At 41.5% G+C, this 13905-nt stretch overlaps 1 protein-coding gene across 1 annotated transcript in view; it reads right to left on the bottom strand.

The window, feature by feature from the left end:
• SAMTOR (S-adenosylmethionine sensor upstream of mTORC1) overlaps window positions 1-13131 on the bottom strand; it is a 37362-nt gene extending 24231 nt beyond the window's left edge. Inside the window, exon 1 of the mRNA XM_086610107.1 lies at window positions 12954-13131. Coding sequence (XP_086466233.1) covers window positions 12954-13116 — 163 coding nt within the window. The 5' untranslated portion in view covers window positions 13117-13131. The remainder of the gene's footprint in view (window positions 1-12953) is intronic.
• Window positions 13132-13905: the final 774 nt, after the last annotated feature.

The raw sequence follows: 13905 nt of genomic DNA, 5'->3' as shown, positions 1-13905 counted from the left end.
GCATGCACACATCTAGTATAAATACATATATAAATCTGTAGAATAAAAATTATCTACTGATTTTGCACCTACAAGGCAACACAGCTAAAAAGTTTTTGAGAGCAGAGCTATACCTTAAACTTTGACTTGGACAACCAACACACTTTTCACAACATGGTTCCAGAACCAGTTTTTGTAGTACTTTCATATTACAAAGAAACATTTAAAAGGTGTATCGAGCATAAGCTAATTATTAATGCCTGCTAAAACCTGAAAGTAGCTTACACTATATGACCTGTTCTTCTCATATTAGTAAGACTTCTGTTCCTAATCCACTTATGGCAATTTCTTTAATGTGTTTTGTTTTAATTAGCAGTAAATAAATAACAGATTTCTCCTAGTGGCAACTTCCTCCTCGCCACGTGTGCAAAGCAGTAACAACCCCTCATTTCACCTGTCCTCCAATTACAGCAAGACTGGGTATGATGGACAAGTATAGATGATTGGTTTAAATCTTCTAAGTATGCAACCATCCACGTTACTCCTTATTTAAGTTTGGTTTAGGGATGTCACAGGAATTTTCTCTTAAAAAAAAAAAATCTAGCACACTTGTGGAATCATCAAAATGAATCATGTTTAAAATTAGGTGTTTATACTCCCTTGTGTGAGACGGTAGTTGAGATGGAAGGGAATGGACATGATTCAGTTCTAACAAAATTGGAAAGCTATGCAAGAAATCATGTATTCTGCTTGCTAGTCAACAAGCATACATAAGAAAGTTATTAGACTGGACAAAAAATATAGTATTATATTTGAGTGGCATTCCTTATTGTTTCCCAAATGATTCGAGTTCAGAGAAACATGCTGTACAAGAAAAGGCGTTAGCGTGGTCGCCAGCTGACTACTAAAGCAGAGAAACACCCAAGTCGCAGGCAGGCCCACACAGCGGTTTCTGCTAAAACCTGTGGGTCACTTTCCCAGAGCTTTCAAGAGAGGGAGAGTCTTTTGCAGAAGCAATAATTCATAGATTCATAGATTTCTAGGTTGGAAAAGACCTTAGAGATCATCGAGTCCAACCATCCCTAATCCCCATTAAACCATATCCTCAAGAAGATCATCCACCCTATTCTTAAACACATCCAGGGATGGGGACTCAACCACCTCCCTGGGCAGCCTATTCCAGTGGCTGACAACCCTTTCAGAGAAGAAATACTGCCTAACATCCAACCTGAATCTCCCCTGACTAAGCTTATACCCATTTCCTCTTGTTCTATCACCCATCACTAATGTAAAGAGCCCCTCCCCTACCTCCCCACCATCCCTTCTCAAGTATTTGTAGGCTGTAATCAGGTCTCCCCTCAGCCTCCTCTTCTCCAGGCTAAACAGCCCCAACTCCCTCAGCCGCTCCTCATAAGTTTTATTTTCCAGCCCCTTGACCAGTTTAGTCGCCCTTCTTTGGACTCGCTCCAGGAGCTCAATATCTCTCTTAAAGCGAGGGGCCCAAAACTGGACACAATAATGCAGGAGAGAAAATAGTCTACTGATGAAAGAGAGCAAGAAATGGTATAAAGTGGGGAAAACAAGCACAACTCTTATGCATCTTTATTTCTTGTGCCAAAAAAGTGCAGAACCTATGTAGCACCAAGCCAGAAAGCACTCACCAAGTTCAAAGTGTGTTCTCAATAGCAAATTACTCTCATGCAATTTAGATATACTTTCATAGTTTCTCTGCCACAGTACTCAATCTTACCGCATGCTTGAGACAATTGTGAAACACTCAAATGACATGCAGTTGCTAAAGTTTTAGTTGAAGAATACGTGGAAATCAGAAAGGAAGAAGTAAACAAGTGAACAGTTGCAGAAAATCTCAAGTTTAATCTGTTCTTATTTTAGTCCATTACTTCATTTGGTCTATTCTTAAGCAATTATTCTATTTCCAAATACCACTTTTCCTTAAATCTTAAGAAATAAGACAGATGGGGAAGAATAAATATGCAAAGACCAGATGTTCCTAACTTAGCTAGCCAGTCCTTTCTTAGGGAAAAGTAGCAAAGCTTCCTAACACTGAATCCTGCTCTCATAGCACCTGTTATTTCCTTCCGAACAAGGCAGAGATTTGCACCTCTCTAAAAGTTAGATGATGGGCAAAAGAGTCCACAGGTAAGAGATCTTAAAGTTAGGTATATGGCAACACACCTAGAGCTGACTACCAGCTCTCTGGGACACAAGCTTTGGGTTACAATAGAGATGCCTGTGACATTAACAGCTTCTTGGCACTGAGCTGACAAGAAAATAAAACTGAGTGATACAGACTATTAGGAGAGACATGCAGAACAAAGTGAAAAACATGTCACAAAGTAATTCCATCACACATCCTACATCAAGTCAATTCTGCATGCACTTCTGGTTTGTTTTCATCTACCAATACAGCAGGTCTAGAGATACAGAAAATGGCAACGTGAGACAAACACAGCACAGCTTCTGTATGAGGAACACCTAAATAGAGGTAAGAAAAAGGCAGATGAAAGGAGGAGAGGACAGATCTCCACAGGATCATGAGTGACAGAGGAAAAGTAAATATGGAACAAGTTCTGGCTGTTCTAAGAGCAGGAAATATTCAAGAAAAGCATAAAAAGGCAGCTTCAAAGCAAAACAAAAAAAGTTTTTTATTCACAGTGGCAACTAAAGCTTAAAGTTCATGTAGCTGGGCAAGAAAATCCATTACAAACTTCATATTCGAAGATGCAGTTTCTAACACGGGAGCTCCTAGGCCATGAAATCACTGAAGGACAGAATGGTACCCAAGCACAGTGATATCCCAGCAGCACTTCTCATATATATTTGTCTAAGCATCTACTGTTGACCCACTATCACTACTGGATTTGATATGATGCCCGTTTGTCTTCCCTTTCATTAATGCAAGCTCCAGAACAACTGCAGATAAAGAGTTTTCTTAAGACACTGGCACCATTGTGCAGTAACTTTCAAAGAAGTGTTTGAGGTCCAGTTTCCCTTGAGCAAGTACCATGATAGCGAATTGTTTTGGTTTGGTTCCCCCCCCCCCCCCCCCATTTTTCTCCAGGGATAGTTTCGAGAAGGCACAGACAGGTGCACGACACGACATTTACAAGAACTTTAATTCCAGAATCATGCTCCAATATTTAGTTGAAAATGCAAACAATGCTTCCTATCTGTAGAGATTTTGAGGTAGTGACTATGACAGGTCTTACAGCATATAATTTCAATTTCAAACTGATACCCATAACACAGAAGAGCTATGTATTAAATTTTTCAAACAATACTTTATAATCTACTGTGTATTAATTTTTCGAACAATATGTTACAATTCATTTGCAAATACGGCATTAACTCCAGTGGAGTTAAACATTTATTTATGAATCATTGCTTGTGTAAGTAAAAAGGCAGTAAAATATGCAGGAAGGTTTCACCACAAAAGTAATGGTTACTAAAGAAATAAGATAAATAAAATCTTCTGTTAAGCAATCAACAGTGCTGTAAATTAAATAGAAGTTTGTGGTAGGCTAATCTAAAGGAATAATAAAAAAAAAAGCCATGCATCTTCAATTACCTCTTAAAGTTAATATTTGATTTCGTGCATTAAATTTTTCATCTCACGTGCTCATGACCATACTATAATATAAAGCTAAAGGCTATTCAATGCTCTTACTACGCGTTTGGAGATCACCTTTTATGCAAATTAAAACCTGTTTTGAGCGCTGACTCTTCAGAGATCTCCATACACCTCAGATCTCCACCAAGGAACCAGTTATGCCAATGTCCAGCTGAAAAGCGTGATTGGCAAGACTGGCTCATACCAGGAGTTTCACACACCTCTCAAACCACTACAGTGGCATTATTTTAAAATTATTTAATGTTTGCTCTCCTCTCTATCCAGAATTGCCTAGAAAATAAATAATGTATTCTTCACCTTGAAGACTAACTTCTTTTAAGAACAAGAAGCCCAATGCCCACCTCTTTCTAGCAATTCTGTCAGTAAACAAATGACTGATCAACTTGTAAGTTCTTTGTAACACAGCCTTTTCTAATGCAGTAACAAAAAAATCCAATACTATTTACTTAGAACAGATGAATCCCTCTAAATAATTTCCACCCTCATCAATGTTGCACACAGAATAGCCAAATCACACCCCCAAACTCAACCACAGAGTAATCAGCAGTTGCCGAATCCTGTCACAGAGAGAACAGGTCCGGCATGTAGAAGTTATTTTTAAATGATCCTAATTACAAGATACTTCTAATTGTGGGTAACAGCAATAGAGACCTAACGTTAGCTGTAAGTTTCAACAACTGAAAACATTTTTAATAAAGAAGAAAGAATCACACAAGCTAAGTAAGAACTTCCTCCATTCTACATTTATTTACAAGATCTCATCAAACATTCCCAGCACAGTGTTGAGAAGACCAGGTTTGCCATTCTTGGTGGGAGAATCTCAAGACCATAAAAACAGACTGCCTGGAGAGAGGAGTTAAGAACAAAATCCAGCTTTCTTCCAAACTAGATTTTGTTTGTCTTTTTAAGACATTTCTTTATAGAGTGCTAAATGGAACATTTCAAGCATGTTTATGAATAGAAAAATTAGTCAATTCTTCTTCAACAAATCGTATCAATTGATATTTCAAGCAAAACACAATTGTCTGTATACAAACGAAACAGCTCAGTTTTGCTAAAGGCAGTATTTTTCATTTTAGAATGGAATAAAAAACAAAACAACCGATTTGAATCATTGTTTTATGAAACAATAAAATAATTACAAAACTTGTCTCATTGGTGCAGGTAGTACATTTAGCTGGATGTGATTTAATTACTGTTTTCCTTAATTCCCTCAGAGTTCTTCAGAAAAACAGCGCGGTCATCTCTGACAATCTCAAAACCAAATACAAGGTACGTCATCACCAAACAAGATCTTGCATCCCAAAATTTAGCTGATACCATGCACTTCGAGTAGATCCAATGTGATTTTAGATCTTAAGCAACAACTGCCCCCAAAATAAACAGCTTTTTAAGACTTAAGGTAAACTGGAATTAGAACAGCCATCATTTTCTTTTGGAAAACTACAATTTGCTGAATTCAAAAAACTGTAATAAAGGAGAAGAAAAAAAAAAAAAAAGGCCAAACAAGGGTTTGAAGTCTTGGCTACCTACACGCTAATAAAAATGGGTACTGTCAAAACCAGATTCAATCCACCACCTCCTTCTCAATTACTTCTATTTAACAGCAGATTGCTTTCCTATGTATACCTTTGATGGCTCTGGTAGAGGAGAAAAATTAGCTCAATACACTAACACTCAAAGACAGAAGCAAAAGTGACATGTTCATATTTGTCCAACAGTATTAATAAAACTGTTTGAATTGCCCATAGTACAAAGCAAACCTATCCCCACAATTAACAAACATCCATGGCAATGATCGCTAACTTCAGATGACAGGCTGCTGGCCATAGCAATGCACAGCAAGATCTTGGAGCTTTCTTTTTTGTTGTTGATGGCTATGCACTGCAGAAGGAAAAAAATCCATCTTGCTTTTAGCCTCTTAAGACCACCTCTCACTTACTTGCTGGAAACAGTAAACTAACTTCTACAACATGCTAAACAGTAAATGGGAAAAGCAACCCTACACTGTCCACTAGGCTAAAGCTGAAATCAAATTTCTATGAATAACCGACAAAATTTCCTCATTAACAATGAGTTGTCAGTTGACATTTAGCTGTACTACTTAAATGTCAGGATACTGTGGCAATGATTAATAAAATTAATTACATGAAGAATATCAGCTAATACTATTTCCAGCATATACAAGATAAACTAGAAACTTACTGAACATCTGTCTTACTAAAACAGCATATCCAGTATTTTTGTGAAAGACATAAGGTATTTTGGCCTCACTGTTTTCCAATTTTACATGTCTAAATACAGAACATGAACTTCAACTTGGACAAAGTTCAAGCAATCAGAGCTAATATTTTTCTTCTCTTGTCTGACTAGTGTTTGCTTTACATTCCTTAGGATTTAACGGAAATATTTCACAATAAAATCTTAAAAAAAAAAGTGCAAGAATCTCATTTTCCCTCTCTATCTCAATGTCAGTGTGCCCCCCTTCTACTCACATAGAAAGGATTCATTTGAGCAAATGCAGATTTCTACATCTGACCTGTCAGGTAAACTTCCTATCTATCTGTTCATACTAAACAGACTCCCAGGGCAGAAGTCATCTGCTATTTAAAACATCTACTGGAGGTCAGCTTAGATCACCCTGAAGAATGACCTATGTCTTCGATCTGCTACAAATCTCTGATGGCTGTCACACAAACAGTGGGGAGCCTATTTGTGGCAGTTTAAGCAATTACTGCCCCCAGGCGTTGACTGGAAACTATGGCCCCTCTCTCCCCCAAACCTGACTTTGTGGGATGGACTCAGTGCTGCACCTTAACATCAACACAGAGACGAACACATTACAGAAACAACTGATTTTGGTAATTTGTCCAAACGCAGGAGCAAAAACTGGAAGCAGCTGAGGCACAGGTAGAGATTTCATTATGCTGACCCTGCAACAGGAACACGATCTTCCTCGCCAAGGCAATAAAGGAGCAGGGAAGGTTACATATAGCCGTTTGCTCAGTGGGTTTTCAAAGTTTGTTAGCAAATTAAACTATATCCATGCTTAAATCCTCCAAACCGTAAAACATTATGGGATTTCTAACAAAAGATTCACTGCAAAACTGTGGTGTGCAAACAGTAAGGGCAATCATATCTTAATCCCCATGTCATAAACCAGTACCAATTTTAACTTTAATGAAATGGAATTTAGTTTCTATTGCTTGAAAATGTAAAAGTATTACGAAACATCTCCCTCTTCCAATAAACTAACGCAAGTGGGGAAAGACAAATGGAGATCTAGAAAACTTAGGTTTATTTCTACAGTAAATCAGTTATATTTAACAAAATGGAGTAACAACTGTTAACTTATCGTGTAGAGTTCAGTGACAAAGTTTTCATGTGCTGTGAAAAATGCCACTATTTCAAAACTTATTCTGTTTCACATCAGGAAGAACTCAAGTTCTCTCAAGGTTTTTCATGAAAAACATGAGAGGAAGAGAACATAAAGCAACTGATTTCAGAATTACACTTGTCACATGAATGTCTAAACCACTTACCTACTCAGGCTACTTATTATCGTCAGGCAGGGTCCTGTAAATTCTTCTTAATTTTCTGGATTTGAAAAACCTCTTAATAAAGTTATTATCTTTTTTTTTTTTTTTTATGTTTCAACAAATCTTTCTTTTAAGGATTCAAACTACCACCTAGAAATGCTTCTACCAGCTTCTGTGATAACTAATATCAGGGCAAACATCAGTTTAGTGTGATTCTAAGCCTGAACAGCCTTAACCAGTATATAGAAAGAGAAATGAAACGTTTTAGTGAACATACAGCAAAATATTTAATAAAATACCTTCACAGATACCTCAGCAAATCTTTTCCACTTGTACTCAACATGGAATTTCCAGGGAGAAGTAGAGGGTCCTGTAAATCATCTTTCCAGACTACATACAAAACCATCTATAACTGAAGGTCATGCTGTACAGAAAATGTTTACTTGATAAATACAGCTCTGCATGACTACAAAGGTAATAAACAGAGAAAAAAGGCTGCTTCTGTATCATGGGAAAGGGATTTTTATCATAGTAAAAATTAAGCCTACTTGGCTGCTAGAAGCAACTGGAAATAAACTAATATCACAGAGCAGATGTTCAATAGATCATGTTTTGCTCCCTTCAAACCATGAAACCTGCTTTTACAAGCCTGTCTGTCAGGCTTGACAGACACCAGCATACATGCAATATACACAACATACATGCATATAGGCAACCGACACAACAGCCCACGGCTGCAGGTGCCTAAAAGACGCACAGAGGGAAATCCTGTAAAATCTGGGGTCACCTATGGCACCAGGCAACAGAACCAAGAGCAAGAGACTAAACCAAACATTGCTTTTTCCCCATCCCCATGTTGTAACACGCTAGTAGGAGAAATTTAGGTTTCATGAAAAACTCAAATTTCTGTACTTTCTAAGTGCTTGGGTCAAGCATGCAGAGCCTTGAAGTTTCTCTCAAGTAAATAACTGAGCACTTGAGAGGTGCCTCAGCTTTTGGATTTTACCCTGGTGTGTATGGTCATGAAGATTAAACTAATCCATTTTGGACAGGAAGCAGGAGAAAAGACTTCAGAAAAACATGAGTCTTATGCTAAAGAGATACACTCCTAAGTGAACACATTACACCTCAGTATGTTTTGTTCTCACTTAAGAATATTTTCTTCACAAAGACAAACTTTACAGGCTAACCTGAGGAATGATGTGTATTTTTAGGAACCACTAGACATGTCTTCTCTTTCTCTATCGCTGCCTTAAAGTAGTCTGAAACAACTTATTAATGACTAGCTGATTTAGTTGACATAGTCACTCAGTGTGGACAAGGACCAATCACCTTAATTAAAAAAAAAACACACATTTTTTTCCACAATAAAATGCCACACTCATTTGTTAAACTTCATTAAACCATTAAAAAATATATGACATACAATACTACCTTAGCATCCACAGTGGAAAAAAAAAAAAAAACAAACAAAAAAGAGCAGTATTCTACAACCACAAGATGCCAAATCTGTCATGGCACGTATGATTACATGCTTCCCTTCTTTATTTCCTATTAACAACAGGGAGGGCATAAAGAGAAGGAAAGGAAATTGAAAGTACAAGTTGGGGACTGAACTGTTGGGGAACAGCACAGGGGAAAGGGACCTGGGGGTCCTGGTGGACAGCAGGATGACCATAAGCAGCAATGTGCCCTTGTGGCCAAGAAGGCCAATGGCATCCTGGGGTGTATTAGAAGGGGTGTGGTTAGTAGGTCGAGAGAGGTTCTCCTCCCCCTCTACTCTGCCCTGGTGAGGCCGCATCTAGAATATTCTGTCCAGTTCTGAGCCCTTCAGTTCAAGAAGGACAAGGAACTGCTTGAGAGAGTCCAGCGCAGGGCCACAAAGATGATTAAGGGAGTGGAGCATCTCCCTTACGAGGAAAGGCTGAGGGAGGTGGGTCTCTCTAGCTTGGAAAAGAGGAGACTGAGGGGGAACCTCATTAACGTTTATAAATATGTGAAGGGTGACTGTCATGAGGATGGAGCCAGGCTCTTCTCAGTGGCATCCAATGACAGGACAAGGGGAAATGGATATAAGCTGGAACATAGCAGGTTCCACTTAAACATGAGGACAAACTTCTTCCCAGTAAGGGTAACAGAACACTGGAACAGGCTGCCCAGAAAGGTTGTGGAGTCTCCTTCTCTGGAGATGTTCAAATCCCGCCTGGACGCGTTCTTGTGTGATCTGATCTAGGTGGTCCTGCTCCAGCAGGGGGACTGGACTAGATTATCCTTTGAGGTCCCTTCCAATCCCTAACATTTTGTGATTCTGTGAAAAGGATGAAAAGAAAAGGAGATGAAAAGGGAGAAAACAAATATTTCTACTAGAAGTCACACTAGACTAGTAATATCCCGAAAACAGGAAAAGGTTAGTACTAGTCACACTGTAAAAAGTCAAAATTGTTGAAGAGAACAAAAAATGCACTGCGATGCAAACTTAACAGTTTAAGCTGAACCATTTTGAACATGGTAAATGCTTGTCATACCTACACTGGCATGCTCTGGGACTACATGATATGACATGAGCCATGGTACAGAAGTACATACAAAATCCATCCACCATACTTACAAGTAAAAGTAGTTCAACAAATGGAGAAATTAAAAAAGCCAAGATTCAGCTTCGATGATTCTCAAGAGTTACAGTTTTTCCACCAAGAAAAAAAAAAAACATCAAACCCTCTAGATGACATGATGCTGACTAAACTTTACTCTAGTAATTCTTTAGTAACTGCAAAAATTTTGTTGTGATGCATTCCTACTTAAGAAATACTGCTTTTGCACTTTGACAAGCACGCAACTTCTTCAGAAACATGTTAGCTTGCAGTTTTGAAGCATACTGTCGCTTTCCACTGGCTCATCTTCAAAAAAAAGAGGGGAACCATTGGGGGAAATGAAACAAAATTTTAACAATGGTGCCAGTTATAAGCAAGCCAGATAATACACTGGCTTGCCTTTTACAAGTGCTCATTGAAACTCAAGGCTTGCTAACATCAGCAAGGCAAATTAATTCTCAAAGAAATCAGCTTATTAAAATCAAGCCTGTATAACTTCCATCAACAAACGTCTCTGTGTCTCAAGGACGCATCTATTTCCCTTCAACACTTCCAACAGAAGACCGTAACTTAAGATCATATTACAATACCAAGGGCCTCCTTAGACTTAGCCACTCCGTGCAACATAAGCATATAGCTTTCAGAAGGATACTTTTTCCTCTACTGACAAAATTAATACATAAATCTATTTTAGTACGTACAGACAAAGCACCAAAGTCCATGCAACAGCAATTCTAGTACTGTTTGCTTATTTAGACAAAATGGAAACTAGCTTCATAGAACTCTAGCAAACATGAGAAGAGGCAGAGAAAAAAAAAGTCAGAATAAAAAAAAGGACAATACAAGATTCTGGAATAATACAGATAGCTTTGTTTCTGCATCATATGGAGGTGGGTGCACTGCACTATGGAGACAAGAGGCTCCCCCTGTGCAATAAGCTATAAGCATATAACCAAGGATGCATTTTTTACCTTTGCTTTTTCATACTCAAGTTATAATTCAATTTGTACTGAGAAATTACAGATTATTTGTTGCTTTTTACTTCTCTCTAGCAAACTGTCAATTTTGATCTTGCCAGGGTAATGTACCTGCCAGTCAGTGTCTCTGAGTACCAGAGAACAAAACAAAAAAACTCAAGAAAAGATCCTTCAGGGGTCAAGCACATACTAGTATTACAATTTCAAAATTACATTAAAGGCACTTAGGAAGGAGATTCTCAAGTCTGCTTTTAAAAGCATAGAGAAATATAGGGAGAAAAGACTCTAAATATAAAATTTTCAAATTGAAACAATATAACATCTGAAGGACTATGACTACTAATCACTAGTAACCTGTAAAGATCATCTACTATTGAATGAGTAGGTAATGGTGGGGCTCTCCTTGTTGCATAGACATGATGTGATGAACTGTTTGGGTTTTAACTCTCTCCATGAAAATACATGCAATGTTGCTAATTTAGAGTGACTAGAAAAATCAGTGTAAAGTTTTCACTAACACATGATTTGCAGGACATATGAAGTAAGTTAAGAGTACTATTTGCTCTTTCATTTAACCAATTACACTGAACTAAAGATAAAACACAACTTACCCTTGCATACTAACTTGCTCTTTGCTGAGAAGTAAGCTTACATGTATTTCCATGTAATTTAGGCTTTCACCTAAGAAAATCTCAGTTCTTAAAGAGATCGCTCACATTTTTCTAACGTTAACAGTGCCAATGTTTGTCTGTCTTAATCTGCAGGCACTCTGAAATAATAAAGAAATATGCACTGCTCAAAGCTGGGCTCTTTTGCAAGATTTGACTGTTAAAACATACTATGTTTCTTCACCTAAACGTCAGAAGAAAAAGGGAGATCCTCCCTTCAGTTTTGGCTCACCAAGGCCAAAATAAAGTGACTCTTGATCAGTGTCTACATAGGTAGATACCTGTGCCCAAATCCCATGGAGACTTCTGAAGTCCAGAAAGCAGAACGACCTTGTTACTTTAACAGAAGTGTCATATACAGACATAGAGGAAAGGCAAGAACTAGTGCCTACAACAGGCAGAGTTCCCATTCTATAAGTCTCCTTCTTAAGGCACACATCAGGTCAGCAAAGAGCTGCGGACTCCCTGAAAGAATGAATGGATGATTTTTCTGTAACCTGCCTTATAAATATCAGACAGATCGTTACAATCAGCCTGAAGAGGCTACAAGTTTCAGCAAAGAAAACTCGACTCTGACACTCATCTGAAAGCATTTCTGGGAGGTTTTAAGCATTCCAATACCACCCATAAGAACCTTGCATAAGGGCACTAATACTGATGACAAAGTAGAATTTTCAAGGACTCAGCGTAATTTATTTTGTAAGAGCTCTTCCCCAAGTCGTTTGCTTTAGTGCTCCAGCCTGAACTATTCCTCCACAGCTGAAAGACGGGAGGCACAAACAATTCACAAAGAACCGTGCCTCCCCGGATCGCCATTCAATCTCTCTTGGCATTCATGACCTACTGTCCTCCCCGCTCCTGCGGATCCTCAGTTTGGAAAACACTGCCGTACGACTCGGGGGCTGCTTGTGGTGAAAGGCCTCGCAGTAGCCATGAGCTGTTAAGTGTCACACAGAGCGATAACGCGGGGCCACACGGACCCGCGTCCGTACCGAGCTGTACCGCACCTTCAGCCGAGCGCCCGTTTTCACCTCGCAGCATTATCCGTGCAGACCAATCCTCTTCTCCTACATCCCATGGGAAAAGCTCCTAAAGATGCACCGGGAGCCTTCCCGAGCCATGAAGGGGCCTCAGCTGCCAAGAGCCCACGGAGAGCGGCCAAACCTCGACAGACCCGACCGGGGCTTCTCGGCGGGGCTGCCGACAGCAGCGGCTCCCCGGTCGCCCGGGGAGGAGCAGGAAACGAGCCCGGAGCTGCTCCCAGCCACCACCCCCCCGACACACCCCCTTCGGCAGCGGTCCGCGGCCCGGCCGGCCCGCAGCGCTCCGGCAAGGGCTGGGGGCACCGGGCCGCCCCGCCCGCGGGGGGACACCCCGACCCGCGCGGAGCCCCCCGCGGGGGCGGCTCCCCTGTTCCCGCTGCGGCACGGCGGCTCTCCGCCGCACCGCCTCCCTCCCCTCCCTCCCGGCCCGGCCCCCGCGGTGAGGGGAGCGGGGCGACCCGGCCTGGGCGCCGCGGAGGGGGCGGCCCCCTCCCCCGCGGTTACCTTCCCGGTACTTCTTGCGCAGCCGCCGGTGGACGCTCTTCACCACCCCCGACAGCTTCTCCTGCTCCAGCTTCCGCTCCTGCTCCGGAGGGGGCAGCGGCGGCAGGGGGGCGGCGGCCCCATCGGGCCGAGGCCGTGACTGCGGCTGTGGATCGGCCTCCATGGTGTTGCCGCTGCTCCGCCGCGCGCAGCCCGGCCGAGGGGGAGGCGGGAGCGCCGGGACGCTATGGCCGGGCAGGGCAGGACACGCATGCGCGCCGCCCGCCCGGCACGCCGGGAGATGGAGTTCGCAGCGGCCCTCACCGCCGCCTCGGGGCCGCGCCTCCGCCGGGCGGCAGCGGGCCTGGACGGCGGGGCCGTTAGGGGTGCCCGGGGCCGAGGGGCCTCTCTTGGCCTTGAGGGCAGGGGTTGGCCGCAGCCCGGAGGTGTGAGCTTGGTTATTTCCAGCAAAACCTTCCACACTCCACACCTGGAGCAGGTCACCTGCAGTGCTTAATAAATGAGGGGGGAAAATCGGATGAAAAACACTAAAGGTAGAGGGGCAGTGCATCTTCCAGGGCACCGCTGCAACAGAGACTCCTGCCTCCTCCCAGTTTCCCCAGTTCGTGTGCTATCCCAGAGACTCCTGAAAAAGATCTGGGTGTGAATCCCTCTGAAAGTAGGGTGGTAAAACCTGTTCCCCACCTACAAAAGATCTTGTGGAAACAAACTGAGTTCCAAATAAGGTAAAGTGAACGGTGCTAGGTTGGTGTCTGTGGTCTGGATGCAGACGTTTGAAGAACAGTTTTGTATAGGCTTTTTTCTGTCTTCATGGAGCTGCTGGTGTCATTTCTCAGCAAAGTACAGTTTCTGGCATTACTTGGGTGGAAATACACCGCTGGAGCAGGAGCAACACCTGCAGCTGGCAAAACTGCTCCTTGGAGGGGAAGACCTTCACCCTCGGTCTCTGCCC

The sequence above is a fragment of the Tauraco erythrolophus genome, chromosome 4 (assembly GCF_009769465.1).
Source record: "Tauraco erythrolophus isolate bTauEry1 chromosome 4, bTauEry1.pri, whole genome shotgun sequence".
NCBI lineage: Eukaryota > Metazoa > Chordata > Aves > Musophagiformes > Musophagidae > Tauraco > Tauraco erythrolophus.
The sequence above is the reverse complement of the archived record's forward strand: the minus strand, read 5'-3'. Positions and strand labels throughout refer to the sequence as shown.